Raw genomic sequence first — 20,597 nt, 5'->3', positions numbered from 1 at the left:
TGCGGTATTCTTGCAAACAAGCCCTTGACATATAATACAATATATTTAAGAAATGAGTTAAAAATGTCCACAAGTCACTGAAGGCTGACGGTGGATCCCTCAGCCAAACCATAGTGAGAACTATTGCTACAAGGTACATTAATGTTGATAGTATACATCGTTTTAGAAAATAGGCATATTCAAAAAATAGTTTTTGGCGCTTTGTTTACACACAAGCAGGAAAATGCAAAAATGTGGACGAGGATATAGCGTCTGTTTCAACTTTCTTAAATATGTTCAATGTTCATAGGTATGTTCTAATTGTTGTTTCTTGAAAACAAAAGGTAAATTCGTACAAATGTCATTGATAGTACATGGCAGCAGTAATGGTCGTTGACAGGCGTTTCCGAAAGCTACGTTGGCAAAGGGGCGGCTCCCATGTTAGGGTCAAGTAAATAAAACGAGGATGGACAAGATGTTTAAACCGATTATAGCAAAGATTTGAGCGATGTCAATAGTTTTCGAGGAGGAAGAAACATCTGGAGATGAAATAGAGAAGCTTTATTTATTCCAAACACCGACGTGTCTGATGAGGCATGGCGATGAAGGCAATGGTAAGTGTAATCCTTAAATTATTGTTTTAAATTTGAGCATAAAGCCGTCTTTATAGCCTTTTTTTTAATTGTGTATTTTGCCGCCACTTCTGCCCCTACGTGGCAACTTTCTGTAGCTTCGTTTTGTCCCTTCCTGTGTAGAATAGCATCCTTGCATCTAAACGCATTTAAACTTACTCAACATTCTGACTCACTGTGTTTATAAAATAAAGCTAAAATCACACGGCAACTTAACAGGTAGCTAACAAATAGACAAGACACGACCGCTACTAATGAAGAATAATAACTATGTTAACTACTAACATTGAACTAGCAACAGTTTAGCAAAGCATGCTGGGTAGCATCCCAGTGATGCTATACAATATGCTATACTAGTGCAACAGTGGAACACTGCATCCCTTAACCTATTATATTTGAAATAAACCTGGAAGCAGATGTAATGCGTAGTTGTCCGTAGTTTTTCCACATAGGGCCACATAATAAGGAAATCATAAGATTTGGGGGGTCAGCGATGTAAACAGAGGTAGGCTGCAACACTGGAACACTGGAAGTACTAGTATAATGCGTCACAACATATATTACTGTGAAATGTACAGGTGAATAAATGCAGGATCTACTCTACTGGTACCAATTTTGGGAATTTTCTGGGTGGAAGTGTTGTGTTCCAAGTAGTATTTCTGTTGTAATCCAACACAAACATTCAGTCTACTTTGATATTGTTCTTAAGAACAGATGCACCAGGCTTTGATCTGGCTCTCTTATGGTTTTAGGACTATTCATGGTGAGAGGGTAGTAGAGTATAATAGGCGTGATTGGCTCAGAACTGTAAAAACCTTGCATATTGATTCCCATCCACCGATCACTGATTCTATGTTATTTTTAGCTGCTGTGGATTTTCCAGACTGCCACGTCGCAGTTTTGTGTGTTTTAGCCCCCCTCAGAGCACTGACTGTCTGGACCTTGAACACACAAGGTTGACTCTGTTGGCTGAAATCGGGACACATTCAAGCCAGGCGGGGGTTAGCCTAAACTTTGCAAAGGATGACTTCACATTAGGTCACTCCTCCTGCTTCGTCTTTCTGGGTTGGTCTTTCTGCCTCTGCAGACATGAAAACAGTTCATGAGGGGGGCCGGCCTGTGGGCGGGGTGTGTTGAGCATACCCCTTTTCAGAGGAAGTGAGCGCAGAGTACTGGAATGTAGTTGCCAGGAGTGGAAGAAGAGCATGAAAGTGGCTAACAGCTAGCTTGCTATGACCAGCTAGAGACAGACAGACAGACAGACAGCGAGGAGAGGGATGAAAAGATGCCTCACTTCACCGTGGTACCCGTGAAGGGTCGAGGCCAGACGGGCTATGACAGTCTGGAAGGGATCAACTTCGTGGAACACGGGGACGGTGGACAACCGGATCATCAAGACACTGTCAGTTCTGAGGGTAAGTGCTGCAAACTTTTTCCTGAAGTTTTAAAAACTGTGTGTCGTCGCTCTTCCCCCTTTCCTGAACAGCTGGTTGCCATGGCAATTCTCCAAGACCACAACCATTTTTTTTTCCAAGCAGATCTTTCACGATACAAATAACTTATAAAACTTAAACATATAAACAGAAATGGTGCACACAAAGAGTGGGTGCAGTTGCATGGAGGTGGGTGGTGGTGGGGGGGTGATAGCAATGCAGCAACAACAAAAGGGCCTCAAGAGCGGCCTTGGTACAAAAGATGGGACTCTTTTTGTGCCAAGGGAGGGTTTGTTTTCACCCAAAAATGGGCTTCTGCCTCAGCTTGTCACTCACGTGTTTCTAGCCAGAGGGGAGGAGGGGTTGCATCCTAGACAAAGTTAGGAGCTAAGCGAGAAGAAGGAGTGCGTGGCGGGCGGGTATGATCATGTGGGATTTTTACATGGGTTCAAGGAAAGAAAACATTGAATAAACTTTTTTTTTTTTTTTTTTTAAATAAAAGACTAACATTGGGTGCGGTCCTCAGAATGAATCAGTCTAGCCACAACTGAACCAAAGGAGTGGAAAACCACCCCCGCCACACACTGTCTGCTCTTTTAGTTTGAGTAGCATGTTTACTCTGAGTGGCAGAAGACTCATCGGAATAGCTTCAGTTTGTAGATTATAGCAAGCAATTTTGTTTATTTCTATTGTGCAAGCGGCTATTATGTTCAATAACCGTCAGGAGGAGGGATTGTATTGATAATGCACCAAAATTGAATCTGTTCTTGCTACGTATTGCTGGGTTACCAGGTAAAGCAGATGTAAGTCAAAGGTTCAGAATCCACCTCTCTTCTTGTTTATTTCTATTGTGCAAGCGGCTATTATGTTCAATAACCGGCAGGAGGAGGGATTGTATTGATAATGCACCAAAATTGAATCTGTTCTTGCTACGTATTGCTGGGTTACCAGGTAAAGCAGATGTAAGTCAAAGGTTCAGAATCCACCTCTCTTCTTGTTTATTTCTATTGTGCAAGCGGCTATTATGTTTAATAACTGGCAGGAGGAGGGATTGTAGTGACATAAAAACGTTCATATTCAGTAAAAGTTATTACCAAGGGAATAAAGTTCAACAAAAGGCAGAGAAAGGTTCAGAATCCATCTCTCTTCTTGTTTATTTCTATTGTGCAAGCGGCTATTATGTTTAATAACTGGCAGGAGGAGGGACTGTATTGATAATGCACCAAAATTTAATCGGTTCTTGCTACGTATTGCTGGGTTACCAGGTCAAACAGATGTAATTCAAACAAACTTAGCTAGATGTCAAGTGACATAAAAACATTCATATTCAGTAAAAGTTATTACCAAGGGAATAAAGTAAAACAAAAGGCCGAGAAAGGTTCAGAATCCACCTCTCTTCTTGTTTATTTCTATTGTGCAAGTGGCTATTATGTTTAATAACTGGCAGGAGGAGGGATTGTAGTTACATAAAAACGTTCATATTCAGTAAAAGTTATTACCAAGGGAATAAAGTTCAAGAAAAGGCCAAGAAAGGTTCAGAATCCATCTCTCTTCTTGTTTATTTCTATTGTGCAAGCGGCTATTATATTTAATAACTGGCAGGAGGAGGGATTGTATTGATAATGCACCAAAATTGAATCGGTTCTTGCGACGTTTTGCGCCGACAAAGGTTCAGAATCCACCTTGCTTCAGTAGAACCAAGTACAGACATTTTAGAAGCATTATTAGATAAGCTTTCACCATTTGGTGCTTTTATGCAACACACCATGCACACTCACACAACTGGATAGAATAATTTCAGCGGCGTACATGGTCATTCTCTGCCAAGTTATTGAGCGTGTAGTGACGCAAACTGCCTCCTAACCTAACAGGGGGGTTAGCAGTAGCATGTCTTTTAGCCCACTTCACTTGTTGTCATGCTGGAGCAGAACCATCCAGGTTCGTAGGCAGCTGCTAAGGGCAGGACATGCTGTCGAAAAGGAAGTTGGACTGTTGATGAATGAGGGGGCCATGGGGCCCATACTATTAAAAGCTCATATACTGTATGGGGAATAGTAGTACGACAATGTCAGCAATGCAAAACGTTATGCTAATTATAGTTGCGTTTTCATAGTTATTTTCTTTATGTATAGCTAGAGTTTATAGTTTACTACGTATAGCTAAGACCAGAGCATTACTGGTTTCCTTATTCCATAGAGGGAGTGGTGACCCTGGAGGAAATGACACAGTTTTAACGTCATCCTCGGCTTGTGGAAAAAACATAACACTGCGGTCATTGTTGTAGAAGTGGAGTCTGCAACCAGGACAACACTCGCCTACATTCATGACTCAGGGCTGAACTTTAGATGAATGATGCGATGCTCGGCTATTTCTGTCTGTTTGTAATGGTGCAAACCTCGAGGAAAAAGTACCGTACCTTGTCTGGTTAAGTTTGATAGACTTGATGCTGATGTTGTATAGCAGGGGTCTCAAACACGCGGCCCGCGGGCCAAATGTGGCACGCAGGACACTAGTCTGAGGCCCCCGCCTTGATATGAAAGAAAAAATTAATGTTTAATGAATTAATGTTCATGTTAAAGGTTAAATAACTGTTAATAGTTATCCTCCCTATCCGTGTGGAAGTGGTAAGTTTTTGGCTATTGATGTTTTAAGGAAATAACTTGAAGGCTACCGTTTAGGTCGCTAGCTCTCTAGTTTGCGAGTTAGCATGTGTCTCAAGACCCTGCAGTTGCACAATATGTTGTAAATAAAAAGAGTATAAATGTGCCTATAGTCGTGTTTTGTCATGTCTACAGGGCTCTAATAATGCTTTGTTCATTTTAATCTGAAAACAATTATTTGTCTACCCACCAACTATATGTGGTTTCTTAAGTTTTTATTTTTTGCCGTTTTATTATTATTATTATATTTATTTAGTTATTACTGATTGATTGATTTTCTTTATTCTTGATTTGTTTATTTATTTTTCATCTTATTTTGTGTAGAAAAAAAAAAAAGTAAGATATTTGAGAACAGTGGAATGTTTTATCAGAGCTTTTCTTGTAGAAAATTGGAACCAAAGCGAAGTTTTTAAATTTTTTTTGTTATTAATAAATGCGTTTTTTGGGGTTTTTTTTGGAAAACATGATGCGGCACAGATCCGAGCTCCAGTGGCCCCCAAGTAAATTGAGTTTGAGACCCCTGTTGTACAGCTTCCCTCATCTTTTTGGACTTAGAGTCTCCCATTATATTGTACCCCTGCTTCGAACATCGAGCAAGACCGGACTACTGTCCAGAAGTCTAAAATCGTATCTTCGACCCCCCCCCCCCCCCCCCAAGGTCATCATGACACTACCCCCCACCATTAGTGCACATCAGCGCTAATATGTTTTGCTGTACGCCTCAGCAGGTTAGCATTCTTAACATTCAGATTGCTGTTCTGCATGGAAAGACAGCCATTAAGCCACATTAAAGCTACACCATCTGTTCCCCCAGGAAGGGCTAACTAATGAAAGCTAATGCTTGTTTTTAAATGTGATTTCTTATTTGCTTTAATGCAGATTTTAAATTAGATTTTTAAGAGAGTTAATGACCAGCACTCGGAATGGTAATTATTACAGTCGTTCCGAATATGGTTCATATTTTGCTTTTACCAATAATTATTCTATTTACAGAATAACATCAATGTTAAAATCTTCTGCAGAGAGTACCAGGTATCATTTTTTTCAATGTACAGGTTCTACTGCATTTGGACATTTCCTTTCACAGGTGTGTTTTCAACAAATGATCTGTAAGATCTAGGTTCGAATCTTCTTTGAGCATCTCTATGTGGAGTTGTCATGTTCTCCTTACATGTGGGTGGGTTTTTTCCAGGAACTTCGGTTTCCTCCCACATTCCATAACATGCATATTAGTTTGATTGGAGACTCTATAAATTGTCCATAGGTGTGAGCTGGGGTAGGCTCTGGCTTAGAAAATGAATGGGCGGGTAACACTGGGGTTGAGTGGATTCTATATGAAGAACATCCTCTCGTAAGCATTCATTCATTCATTCATTTTCTACCGCTTGTCCTCACAAGGGTCTACCATATATTCTCTCCTCTGGACATGTCCGAACCATCTCAGTCTGGCCTCTCTGACTTTATCTCCAAGGCCTCTAACATGAAAATGTCCCTCTGATGTACTCGTTCCTGATCCTATCCATCCTGGTCACTCCCAATAAGAACCTCAGCATCCTCATCTCTGCTACCTCCAGTTCTGCTTCCTGTCTTTTCCTCAGTGGCAATGTCTCAAGACCAAACAACTTGGCTGGTGTCACCACAGTTTTGTATACCTTTGGACCCTGGACTGGTCGCCAGCCAATCACAGGGCACATATAGACAAACAACCATTCACACTCACATTCATACCTATGGACAATTTGGAGTCGCTAATTAACCTAGCATGTTTTTGGAATGTGGGAGGAAACCGGAGTACCCGTAGAAAACCCGCGCATGCATGGGGAGAACATGCAAACTCCACACAGAGATGTGTGCGCTAACCACTTGTCCACAGCGCAGCCCTCTCGTAACCAGTCTTGCTAAATAAGTGAAGTCAACTCATCTGCCTCTTGTAGTGTTAAAGCTTTCATTCATTAGCAAAGAGGTTTCCAACACAAATGGAACATCCCGTTGTTAAGCTTGAATTGTGTTATTTGGCTTCCTGCGTAGGAGTTGTGTACTTTGCACTTTGGAAAGAAAAGAAGTGACCAGCTAATATCGTCTCTTGTAATTGATCTGTTTGGAAAGTGCACTCACTGCAAATTCTAGCTTGGTTATTCTGTCATTCTGACACACATCAGCTGCACTTTTCTTTGACATTCTGCTCTACACCGGCGCTACTGATGGAAGGTTTTATTGTACCCATTAGACGGGCTTAAATACGAGGGCATCACTGCTGACTTTAGTGTTCAATATGAAATTAATTCTGGTATAATTCAGTTTTGACACTGTCAGAATGGTATGAGTTAAATAATGTGTTCTTTACTGCGGCTGCATCCTCCCTAAATATGAAAACATATTTTATTTGTGTAGTTTCCTGTTGGTATACTGTACCTATTTTATACTAAAATACATTATACGTTATTATTACAGTATATACGGTCTATAAATAGTGTAACAATACAAGCCGTTATTTCATTATTATTACTGGTTTGTTTGTTATCATATTATTTTTAGTATTGTACAGAAGGGGCTGCATGTTGAACGAGTGGTTAGTGCGCAGGCCACACATTTACGAGACCCGAGTTCGATTCCACACTTGGAAATCTCTGAGATGGAGTTTGCATGTGTGAGTTTTTCCCGGGTACTCCGGTTTCCTCCCACATTCCAAAAACATGCTAGGTTAATTGGCGACTCCAAATTGTCCATAGGTATGAATTTGAGTGTGAATGGTTGTTTGTCTATATGTGCCCTCTGATTGGCTGGCGACCAGTCCCGAAGACAGCTGGGATAGGCTCCCTCGTGAGGATAAGCGATAGAAAATGAATATTCAACAGGCAATTTCATACAAAATATTCTTTTTTTTTGTCAAAGTTCAACATTTACATTATAAAATACACAGGAAATGTGCTATGTTCTTTTAGATTCTGTAAATTTTATCAGTACTAAAGTAAAAAAAATACTATGTAAGAACGAGGATATTTTCATGCATATATCTAAAAGTTACACAACTTGATAAAATAAATATAATTTCTTAAGGAGGGATAAGTTTCTCATGTTGTGTCATATTTGTGGAGCTAAATTAGGAAAGAACCACTGCTGGCATTAGCTCTAAATAGACACAAGAGGGCGGTGTGGTGTAATTGTTCTTAAATTCAACACTGCTGTGGTTGCAAGAATTGTGGGAGGGATGATCTTGATCTTATATGATCCTATATGCACCTCATTGAGACACTGTTTACATTTATGTAAACACAAACGCAGAGCATCAGGGCATATGCATCATGCAAAAGCACCACCTCATTGTGCAGCCATCAGGCCCCCACGGTGGGTGTCGTTCACCCAGGGTGTCCTGGATAGTAGTTGATGTGAGTGCAGGACGTACACAGCTCAGCTCACAGCTATGCTGAGCCTCAGTGATGCCAGCAGCACTGCAGCACGACACACAGGTTAGTGACGAGCAGACATATTTACTTCTAATTGGTGCTGCAATAGCTGTATATTTAAAAAAAAAATGTGAGTAATTTTGTTGGTTGATGAATTCGGGGCTTGATAATGCAAATATTGTGTCCTCTAGTCTATCTTGTGTCTTATTTAATAACATTTAATATGATGTATAGCCCTTTAAATGGCAGGGAATCACCTTTGGAAACAGTTCAGCCATGTGTTTTTTTCTCCCAGGCAGATATTAAAATAATATAGTAATAATAATGATAGTCTGAATTAAATGTTCTGAAATAAATGTATATTAAACTTGGATATGGTTGTTATAAATATTGTAATTTTTCTGGAAATTTTCTGGAGTGAAAAAAATGATAAAAATTTATTAACTTTGTACCAATATTTGCAAAAACATTTTAAAGATTCTTTGAAACATGGATTTAAGATCAAATAAATATTATGAAATAAATGTTGGAAATTTTCTGGAGTGAAAAAGTATAATAACAATGTATTAATTTTGTACCAATATTTGCAAAAACATTTTAAACATTGTTTGAAAAATGGATTTAAGATCAAATAAATATTATGAAATAAATGTTGGAAATTTTCTGGAGTGAAAAAGTATGATAAAAATGTATTAATTTTGTACCAATATTTGCAAAAACATTTTAAAGATTATTTGAAACATTGATTTAAAATCAAATAAATATTATGAAATAAATGTATATTAAACTTGGGTATGGTTATTATAAATATTGTAATTTTTCTGGAAATTTTCTGGAGTGAAAAAGTATGATAAAAATGTATTAATTTTGTACCAATATTTGCAAAAACATTTTAAAGATTATTTGAAACATTGATTTAAAATCAAATAAATATTATGAAATAAATGTATATTAAACTTGGGTATGGTTATTATAAATATTGTAATTTTTCTGGAAATTTTCTGGAGTGAAAAAGTATGATAAAAATGTAATAATTTTGTACCAATATTTGCAAAAACATTTTAAAGATTGTTTGAAACATGGATTTAAGATCAAATAAATATTATGAAATAAATGTTGGAAATTTTCGGGAGTGAAAATGTATGATAAAAATGTATTAATTTTGTACCAATATTTGCAAAAACATTTTAAAGATTATTTGAAACATTGATTTAAAATCAAATAAATATTATGAAATAAATGCATATTAAACTTGGGTATGGTTATTATAAATATTGTAATTTTTCTGGAAATTTTCTCGAGTGAAAAAGTATGATAATGTATTAATTTTGTACCAATATTTGCAAATAAACATTGTAAAGATTGTTTGAAACATGGATTTAAGATCAAATAAATACAATAATAAACCTATAGAGAGTTAAATATAGATAAGTTAATATATAATACAATACCAAAGATTGGATTATAATAACTGGATGCACAATACAGAGCAGGTTAACAATTAAAACTCACTGGTTGTTTTCCATTGCAGGACACGCCAATCACAAAGAAGACAGCCCCATCCTCAACAGTCCCGACGCCGCAATCAAGAAGAATGACTTCTACGACAGGAACCTGGCCTTGTTTGAGGTCTCCTCTGCTTCCTTTGTCGCATCCATTTGCGATGTGGTTTAACGTTCCTTCGTTTTGTCGACGCAGGAAGAGCTGGACATCCGACCGAAGGTGTCGTCTCTGCTCAGCCGCTTGGTCAGCTACACAAACATCACCCAGGGAGCCAAGGAGCATGAGGAGGAAGAGAGCGCGGAGGCTTCACGGAGGAAGAAACCCAAGGTTAGCTAAGTGTTTATTTTAAAAATTAAAAAAATTAAATTAAAAAAACAAAAAAAAAACTTAAACTGTATTATGGAAAGCAGGAAGTGAACAAATGTTACAGTTACTGATTGTAAAAGTACCAAATGGAGGGGTAGGATTTAATAAGCTTTGCTTCTTCCTACTCCTTTTGGACATGTGGAACTGGGAACTGATTATGGGATGCATTCAATTGTAATCTGATGCATGATGCATTAAATAAAACCATTTATTTATATATTGTCTTCCTGCTCTACATTGTGTTTTTTCAAGAGTGGATCAAATTTGAACACCCGTGCTGTAGAGGCTCCAGATGCCTTTTTTTTTTTCAGAAAATTTCAAAAAAGTTGTAGGTTCCACTCCACTGTACACGCAAAGAGCTGGAACACTGACCTTTAAAAAGTGCACCAATCAATACCGGCCATCAATATTGTTGTTTCCCCAATTGCCCACATTCAAGTGTTCAATGCCTTGTCACTACCTTTTCTCTCCCTTTTTTCTCACAGTCTCCCAACATGGGCACTCTCATGGGCGTCTACTTGCCGTGCCTCCAGAACATTTTTGGAGTGATTCTGTTCCTGCGACTGACGTGGATCGTCGGGGTGGCTGGCATCATGCAGTCCTTGTTGATCATACTCATGTGCTGCTCATGTGTAAGTGCACACACACACACACACACACACACACACACAAACACACAACTTGGCTAATCATGCTGTGGTGATTTCACCACCTATGTGGGTCATGAGCTAGTCAATACAACACCACATCCGCTCAGCAGACACAACATTAGGTACACCCCGACATTTGCAGCACATTCCATTTATTCATTCATTTTCTACCGCTTATCCTCACTTCGGGGTAAACCCTGGGTGAGAGGCGGGGTACACCCTGGACTGGTGGCCAGCCAATCACAGGGCACATATAGACAAACAACCATTCACACTCACATTCATACCTATGGACAATTTGGAGTCGCCAATTAACCTAGCATGTTTTTGGAATGTGGGAGGAAACCGGAGTACCCGAAAAAAAACATGCAATGCACGGGGAGAACATGCAAACTCCACACAGAGATGGCCGAGGGTGGAATTGAACCCTGGTCTCCTAGCTGTGAGGTCTGCGTGCTAACCACTCGACCGCTTAAAATTTAATATTATGTTTAATTTAACTACATTTTTATTGTATTTGTTTATTAGTATTGTTTATTGTATTTATTTATTTATTGATTTTATTGTAATAATTATTTAAATAATTACTCATTATTTGTGTATGTTTTTTAAATATTTAATTGTATTTTTATATATATACTGTATATACCTATGGACAATTTGGAGTCGCTTATTAACCTAGCATGTTTTCAGAACATGCAAACTCTACACAGAGATAGCCGAGGGTGGAATTGAACCCTGGTCTCCTAGCTGTGAGGTCTGCGCGCTAACCACTCGACCACTGTGCCGCCCTTAAAATGTAATATTATGTTTAATTTCACAAATTTTTTATTGTATTTGTTTATTATTATCATTTATTGTATTTATTTATAGATTGATTTTATTGGAATAATTATTTAAATAATTACTCATTATTTGTGTATGTTTTTTAATTATTTAATTGTATTTTTATATATATACTGTATATACCTATGGACAATTTGAAGTCGCTAATTAACCTAGCATGTTTTCAGAACATGCAAACTCCACACAGAGATGTCCGAGGGTGTAATCGAACTCCGGTCTCCTAGCTGCGAGGCCTGCGTGCTAACCACTCGTGCACCGTGCAGCCCCAATACATACATTACATAATATTAGGAATGCTATGTGTGACAAGTGAATTTCTGCAGAGCGTGCCTCCATTACATCAAGCTTACGTAACCTCTGTTGTGGTCGTATGTATTTCCAGGACACACCATTAATATATTGATCATTTCAAGAGGGATTATGCTCAAGCAGATGGAAAATGTGCCTGAGAGTCACTTTGATGTTAACATCTGTGCCCCATTTTCTCCCTTATTTTGCAGACGATGCTCACGGCCATATCAATGAGTGCCATTGCAACTAATGGTGTTGTTCCAGGTAATGTACTGTATATGACTTTGGGTGTGTTAATATGCTATAAATCAGAATTCCGATTGATGGATTGTTTGTTTTGATCTAATAATACTGCCTCATGTGTCTTCTTTCAGCCGGGGGGGCCTACTTCATGATCTCACGATCTTTGGGCCCAGAGTTTGGAGGCGCCGTGGGCCTGTGCTTCTACCTGGGTACCACCTTTGCTTCCGCCATGTACATCCTCGGTGCCGTTGAAATATTCTTGGTTAGTATGAATAAAAATTAGATCCTTTTACCATCTTTGTGTATATGGATGTATGTTTTTTTTTTTTTCCCTAGAAATATTTAGTACCGCAGGCGGCCATTTTTCATGCCGTAGACCACCACGGGACTGACAGCGCGGTCCTCAACAACATGCGGGTCTACGGTTCCATCTGCCTCAGCCTCATGGCCGTGGTGGTTTTCGTTGGAGTCAAATACGTCAACAAGCTGGCTTCGCTGTTCCTCGCTTGTGTCATCATCTCCATTGTCTCCATCTACGCCGGTGCCATCAAGTCCATATCTCATCCACCGGCGTTCCCGTATGTTTAGCATCATGCTAATAGCTTCAGTTACCTTATTGACCCGTTTTTCCTCCTCTTATATTAGGATCTGCATGCTAGGCAACAGGACTTTGGTCCGAGACCGTTTTGATGTTTGCGCAAAGACTGTCACCACGGGCAACATCACAGCGCCCGGCCAGCTGTGGGGCATGTTCTGTCTGACGGGGAACATGAGCAGCGCACAGTGTGATGACTACTTCCTCCACAACAACGTGACAGAAATCCAGGGAATTCCCGGAATGGCTAGTGGAATATTTAGAGGTAAAGTGGAATGAATAATAATGAAAACGGAAATAATCCAAGGGTGGATGACTGGTTGGAGCAGTCCAGGGTGAACCACACCTTTTGCTCAAAGACAGCTGGGATAGGCTCCAGCATACCAGCATGACCCTAGTAAGAATAAGCGGCATAGAAAATGAATGAGTAGATGGAAATAATCCATTCCAGAGTCAAACCATCACCTTTTATTATTGACTTGACTTTCCTGGCCGAGGTTATAAAAACCCGTCTCAATTGTTTACATTAGACAACATGTGGGGCGACTACCTGCAGAAAGGTGAGATCCTGGAGAAGGAGGGTCTGGCGTCAGTGGGCTCCCACAGCAGCATGGAGAACTTTGGCATGTACGTGTCAGCAGACATCGCCACCTCCTTCATGCTTCTGGTGGGCATCTTCTTCCCGTCTGCTACAGGTAAGTTAAAATGACGTTGCTTGTGGAAAAAAAAAAGTCCTGTTACCATTTTTGTATGTGTTCTGTCTGATTGTACATGAAGGCATCATGGCAGGCTCCAACAGATCTGGAGATCTTCGAGATGCCCAGAAGTCCATCCCTATTGGAACTATCTTGGCTATCACTACCACTACCATTGTCTGTATCCTTATTTTGATGACAACACTAACTCAAATTTTGTGACTTTATTTAGAATTATATTTTAAAAAATGAAATTTAAATTAAGTACCTTGACTTTGTGTCTAAAGATATAAGTTCTGTTATCCTGTTTGGAGCCTGTATCGAAGGGGTCGTTCTAAGAGACAAGTAAGTCTAGTTGCCTTTTTTTTTTTAAGGGGACATCCTTAACACAACTCAGCCAATTCGTGATTTCAGGTTCGGGGATGCAGTTAGGAACAACTTAGTGGTGGGAACGCTCTCCTGGCCGTCCCCGTGGGTCATTGTGATCGGTTCCTTCTTCTCCACGGTGGGTGCAGGACTACAGTCGCTCACAGGAGCGCCCAGACTCCTCCAGGCCATCGCTAAGGACAACATTATCCCTTTCCTCAGAGTAGGACGCTCACATGAGATTTCTTAGTAATTTCTTCTTTCCATTGATGAAATGTTGGATTTTGCTTCAGGTGTTTGGCCATGGGAAGACCAACGGCGAGCCAACATGGGCGCTGTTGCTGACTGGATTTATAGCGGAGCTGGGTATCCTGATTGCCTCGTTGGATATGGTGGCTCCGATCCTTTCCATGTAAGGAAACACGCAAAAGAATGCATCAGTGCTAATTCATTTGTCTAACAAAGAGTTGTAGCACTCCCCGTGAAAGTGAAAGTGAAAATGAATTCCTCAATTTGCACTTTTATCAAGATTTGCACTAAAATTATTCATATTCTTTGTAGCACCACAGCAAATAAACCCAATGAAGAACAATTCATTCATTCATTTTCTACCGCTTTTTCCTCACGAGGGTAGCGGGGGGTGCTGGAGCCGATCCCAGCTGTCTTTGGGCGAGAGGCGGGGTACACCCTGGACTGGTCGCCAGCCAATCGCAGGGCACATATAGACAAACAACCATTCACACTCACATTCATACCTATGGACAATTTGGAGTCGCCTAGCATGTTTTTGGAATGTGGGAGTAAACCGGAGTACCCGGAAAAAACCCACGCATGCAAACTCCTCACAGAGATGGCCAAGGGTGGAATTGAACTCGGGTCTCCTAGCTGTGAGGCCTTGTCGTCAAACTACACAATCCCAAGCCAACAGCGGTTAAGTTAGCAGTTATCATTCATTCATTTTCTACCGCATATCCTCACTTGGGTCGCGGGGGTGCTGGAGCCTATCCCAGCTGTCTTTGGGCGAGAGGCGGGGTACACCCTGGACTGGTCGCCAGCCAATCACAGGGCACATATAGACAAACAACCATTCACACTCTCATTCATACCTATGGACAATTTGGAATCAATTATTCTAGCATGTTTTTGGAATGTGGGAAGAAACCGGAGTAACCCACGCATGCACGGGGAGAACATGCAAACTCCACACAGAGATGGCCGAGGGTGGAATTGAACCCTGGTCTCCTAGCTGTGAGTTCTGCGCGCTTTTTGTCAGGAAGGACATCCGGCTTTAAAATTAAGCCCCATTCATGCAATCGACTCGCCATGGCAACCCCTCACAGGAAATAGCATCTATGTGTACTGTGTATATCAAAACTGAGCATGATTAGCTCGTATTTGTTTGGAACCCAACAGGTTTTTCCTGATGTGCTATCTCTTTGTGAATCTGGCCTGTGCCGTCCAAACGCTGTTACGCACACCCAACTGGAGACCCAGGTTTCGATATTACCACTGGTGAGAACAACTTTCAAAGCTGTTTTGTTCCATCTGATGTCCAAGATGTTGATACTTATTTCACCAACAATGGCGTACGTGTAAGTTGTGCCAAGTGGAGGATAAGTGAGTAACACGTTCTTATTGATTTTCCCTTCAGGGCTCTATCCTTTCTGGGTATGAGTATGTGCTTGGCTTTGATGTTCGTCTCCTCCTGGTATTACGCTATTGTGGCTATGGGTATTGCAGGCATGATCTACAAGTACATCGAGTACCAGGGGTATGTCCTTTGCCTCACTTTATATCAGTCTTTTATGTTGCCTTAATTCATACTTTCCCCCCATGTATTCAAACAAAACAGAGCAGAAAAGGAATGGGGAGATGGAATAAGAGGACTGTCGCTTAGTGCTGCACGTTATGCCCTCTTAAGGCTAGAAGTGGGACCCCCGCACACCAAGAACTGGAGGTACAGCTACATCCCAAAATGGTCCCTCTCAGGAAAGTGTATTTAAACTGTTAGATATCTTTAGGCGGGGTACACCCTGGACTGGTCCCCAGCCAATCACAGGGCACATATAGACAAACAACCATTCACACTCACATTCATACCTATGGACAATTTGGAGTCCCCAATTAACCTAGCATGTTTTTGGAATGTGGGAGGAAACCGGAGTACCCGGAGAAAACCCACGCATGCACGGGGAGAACATGCAAACTCCACACAGAGATGGCCGAGAGTGGAATTGAACTCGGGTCTTCTGCGCGCTAACCACTCATACACCGTGCAGCCCTAATACAAAGTTCATTCATTATTTTCTATCATTTATCCTCACAAGGGTTGCGGGGGGTGCTGGAGCCTATCCTAGCTGTCTTCGGACGAGAGGCGGGGTACACCCTGGACTGGTGGCCAGCCAATCACAGGGCACATATAGACAAACAACCATTCACACTCACATTCAATTTGGAGTCAATTAACCTAGCATGTTTTTGGAATGTAAAACCCACTCATGTGAAGGTGGAATTGAACTCGGGTCTCCTAGCTGTGAGGCCTGTGCGCTAACCACTCGACCATTATTATGACTTAATATTTTTATTATATTCCTGTAGCATTGTTGAGAAAACCATGCAATGCACGAGGAGAACATGCAAACTCTACACAGAGATGGCGGAGGATGGAATTGAACGCGGGTCTCCTCGCTGTGAGGCCTGCGTGCTAACCACTTGCCCACCCTCATACAAAGTTATTTTTAGTAATTGTATTCATTTATTAATTTAGAAGTACAGTGCACATTAATACTAATGACAATTCTGTCATTATGCTAATAATAATACTAATAATAGGCTTGACTTGTGCTCAACCTTAGACCTCAGCTGTTGGTGCTCTCCAAGTTGGATGAGGACCTCCACGTCAAATATCCACGACTCTTGACCTTTGCCTCGCAGCTGAAGGCGGGGAAAGGGTTGACCATAGTGGGATCAGTCATCCAAGGGAACTTCCTGGAAAGCTATGGGGAACTACAGGCGGCAGAACAGGTAAATTCAATCAGTTTATTGGTAATAAAATTGGTTTATTTTGTATATATACGTATATTTATTCCAGACTATCAAGAACATGATGGATATCGAGAGGGTGAAGGGTTTCTGCCAAGTGGTGGTGGCGTCCAAGGTGCGGGAGGGCATCGTTCACCTGATCCAATCCTGCGGTCTTGGTGGCATGAAGCACAACACGGTGGTGATGGGCTGGCCGTACGGTTGGAGGCAAAGCGAGGACCCACGAGCATGGAAAACCTTTATCAGTAAGACTTTGAATCCCATACTAGACATCGGACATTTGGTTTTGTGTGTGTGAGTGACAGGCAGAAAAGCTCTGACTCACTGATTTAAATGTGTAAATGCCACGTTTATAAGACCACCTGGTCCACTGTTTGAATTCCATTCAGCTGTAAGTAACGCCGTCTTCTGCACTCAGACACAGTTCGTTGCACCACGGCGGCACACCTGGCCCTAATGGTGCCCAAAAACGTGTCGTTCTACCCGAGCAACCACGAGCGCTTCACTGATGGCAACATCGACGTGTGGTGGATCGTCCACGATGGCGGGATGCTCATGCTGCTGCCTTTCCTACTCAAGCAACACAAAGTAAATATTAAAAACTCGATATACCGTACCTGTACTCCATCACGGGTATTAATTTTGGTTTTTATTTGCTTTCTAGGTGTGGAGGAAGTGCAGAATGCGTATCTTCACCGTAGCCCAGATGGACGATAACAGCATCCAGATGAAGAAAGACTTAGCCACGTTCCTCTACCAGCTGAGGATTGAGGCTGAAGTAGAAGTGGTGGAGATGGTATGGTTATGAGAAACTTCAAAAAAAAATTTTTTTTTTTTTTTACTTCAAACTCGTATTGGTACATGTTTGTGTAAAATAAACAAACAGAACTGAATAACATAAACAAAGCACAGATGTGCAGGAATCCAACCTGTTAGCTAAAAGGAGAAGAATGCAGATTTACCCTGTACACAACCCCCCCCCAATACCCCCCCACCCAAAAAAAAAGTAACAACATGGGAATTGGTGTATTTTTGCATTCCAGCATGACAGCGACATCTCTGCGTACACATACGAGCGCACGCTAATGATGGAGCAGAGGTCTCAGATGCTGAGGCAGATGAGGCTCTCCAGCGCAGAGAGGCAACGAGAGGTAACCTATCAGAACGTATGTAGGGCCAAAGTCATGTGATCCTCAACCTCCTCTTGGCGTCACAGGCCCAGCTGGTGAAGGACAGACACTCGCTGGTGCGTATGGGAAGTCTGTACTCCGATGAGGAGGAGGAGTCGATGGAGAGTCCTCCGCCCGAGAAGATCCAGATGACGTGGACGAAGGAGAAGAGCGAGGACGAGAAGAGGAACAGGAACAACGCGCCGGAAAACTTCCGAGAACTCATGAGCCTTAAACCGTGAGTCCTGTTTGATGACATCGTAGTAAATGAAATACTGTATGCTTATCATTATATTTAATCATGACTGATAACTGCTAGGCCGCGTGGTGGTGGAGTGGTTAGCGCACCGGCCTCACAGCTAGTAGACCTAAGTTCAATTCCATCCTCTGTGTGGAGTTTGCATGTTCTCCCCGTGCATGCGTGGGTTTTCTCCGGGTACTCCGGTTTACTCCGACATTCTAAAAACATGCTAGGTTAATTAGCGACTCCAAATTGTCCATAGGTATGAATGTGAGTGTGAATGGTTGTTTGTCTATATGTGCCCTGTGATTGGCTGGCCACCAGTCCAGGGTGTACCCCGCCTCTCACCCGAAGACAGCTGGGATAGGCTCCAACACCCTCGCGACCCCCGTGAGGAAAAGCGGTAGAAAATGAATGAATGATAACTGCTAGGCCGCATGGCGGACAAGTGGTTAGCGCACCGGCCTCACAGCTAGTAGACCCAAGTTCAATTCCATCCTCGGCCATCTCTGTGTGGAGTTTGCATGTTCTCCCCGTGCATGCGTGGGTTTTCTCCGGGTATTCCGGTTTCCTCCCACATTCCAAAAAACATGCTAGGTTAATTGGGAACTCCAAATTGTCCATAGGTATGAATGTGAGTGTGAATGGTTGTTTGTCTATATGTGCCCTGTGATTGGCTGGCGACCAGTCCAGGGTGTACCATGTGAGGATAATTGGTAGAAAATGAATGAATGATAACTGCTAGCTTATCGCTGTTGGCTTGGGATTGTATAGTTTGACGACAAGGTGTTTGTGTTCGCTGGGGGTTAAAGGTCAACTGCATCCATGTCTTCAGCTGATTTTTTTTTTGTTGTCCTATTTACATACCTGTACTCCAGGGACCAGTCCAACGTGCGGCGAATGCACACGGCCGTCAAGCTGAACGAGGTGATCGTTAACCGGTCCCACGATGCACGCTTGGTGCTCCTCAACATGCCGGGACCGCCTCGTGACGCAGATGGAGATGAGAACTGTACTTTTTTTATTATGTTTTTAAATAACCAAAACAAACATGTACACCCATATTTATGGTTTTTTTTCTGTTCTCAGATATGGAGTTTCTGGAGGTTTTGACCGAAGGTTTGGAAAGAGTGCTGCTTGTCCGAGGAGGAGGTCGAGAGGTCATCACCATCTACTCGTGACCAAAATGTTACTGTATATTCCACCTGAAAACTTTACGTGCTCAAACATCCAAACTTGGAAAACATTTAAAATAATTAGTTTTTCACGTCTTGAATTTGACTTCAGAGTAAGAATGGAGATTGATGGAGATTTGTTACGGCTCTTGCGATTGTATTGTGGATATGGGACGCTATTTATTTATTTATTATTTGTCACTTTTCACATGTCCCCTTTTAACCTGACGTTACAAGAGTTTTGTAAATGTGCATGCTAAAAATTTGAGTTTTTAGTTTTTTTTTGGGACTGATGTTTTGTTTGTTTGTTGTTTTTTTTTTTGCCTGTGACATGTTTGGAATTGAGTATTTGTACTTTTTTTTCCCTGTAAATATGTACAAACGTGTAGGGAACCACTGGGTCTTTCTGTTATTAGAAGATCTTTAAAAATAAATATTTGTTTTCTAAAGAAGGGATGTAATGTGCAGTTATTCAGCTCAAGGAATGCTAGCTCGGAATTTTGCTTCAGGTTTTAAGTAATTTCAATTTACGAAATTAGTTTTAAAACATAGTTTTAGTTTAGATTTTTTTTGTGTATTTTATTTGTATTTTTTTTCTTTTAAAGCAGTATTGTGGACACGATTTAAATCCACCGATGTGTAGCAACTTTTATTTCATAAATTTATGTCGGCAAAAAAGCTGTTATTTTTTTTTATATCTAAGCTTTACTTTACTACATTTTTATGTAGTAATATGTGTGACTGTTTGAAATAATGACTTGAGTCTTTTCAATAAATTATTTTATTTACAAAATATGGTATTATTTTATTTACAGAGGGTTAAATAAATGAATGAATGCAGTGGTTGGGTCGCACTTTAAGTGAAAGTAATTTCATCTCCTCCAGGGGGCGCTGCTATGAAGATTTGGGGACCACTGCGTAACTGACAGCTCTAATATAAGAAGACAACTCGCTGGGGTGCGTTCCATAATCACAACTTAATTTCACCCCTATTTTATACTTCCTTACTGGATGGTTACACCGTTTTAGAATTATTTTTTTTAATTAGTTTTAAATAATTTAATAAATCAGGACCTGAGCCACAGTTTCACGCGATACGTTTATTTCCGCACAATGTCGCCAACTTTTAAGTAAGAAAAGTAACTATTGGCTGTTGTGGAAGTCTCCAGGTGACGTCACTGTCAAATTTGCATATTACTTGCAGGTGACGTAAATGTAGTAGGAAAAAACGTATCCCGTAGGAGAGACAAAAAGCAACTTAATTACCTTTAGAATTATTGATTATTGGTTTGTTAATTTAAAATGTA

The 20,597-nt window shown here is 40.9% G+C and overlaps 1 protein-coding gene across 1 annotated transcript; it reads left to right on the top strand.

Annotated features, from left to right (window-relative positions):
* Positions 1-211: 211 nt before the first annotated feature.
* Positions 212-20,032, top strand: slc12a4 (solute carrier family 12 member 4). Its single transcript, XM_058089460.1, has 25 exons — positions 212-593; positions 1,852-2,026; positions 9,640-9,737; positions 9,807-9,938; positions 10,463-10,609; positions 11,974-12,028; positions 12,139-12,269; positions 12,344-12,585; positions 12,653-12,867; positions 13,133-13,297; positions 13,380-13,478; positions 13,585-13,642; positions 13,712-13,886; positions 13,957-14,075; positions 15,077-15,175; positions 15,315-15,434; positions 15,516-15,620; positions 16,519-16,687; positions 16,755-16,950; positions 17,124-17,293; positions 17,370-17,501; positions 17,749-17,856; positions 17,922-18,112; positions 18,994-19,127; positions 19,205-20,032. The coding sequence occupies exons 1-25, from the start codon at positions 576-578 to the stop codon at positions 19,294-19,296; spliced, it is 3,345 nt and encodes a 1,114-aa protein (XP_057945443.1). The 5' UTR covers positions 212-575; the 3' UTR covers positions 19,297-20,032.
* The last annotated feature ends 565 nt before the right edge of the window (positions 20,033-20,597 follow it).

The sequence above is a fragment of the Doryrhamphus excisus genome, chromosome 12 (genome assembly GCF_030265055.1).
Source record: "Doryrhamphus excisus isolate RoL2022-K1 chromosome 12, RoL_Dexc_1.0, whole genome shotgun sequence".
In the NCBI taxonomy this organism is placed as follows: domain Eukaryota; kingdom Metazoa; phylum Chordata; class Actinopteri; order Syngnathiformes; family Syngnathidae; genus Doryrhamphus; species Doryrhamphus excisus.
This window is presented reverse-complemented; position numbering and strand designations above follow the sequence as displayed.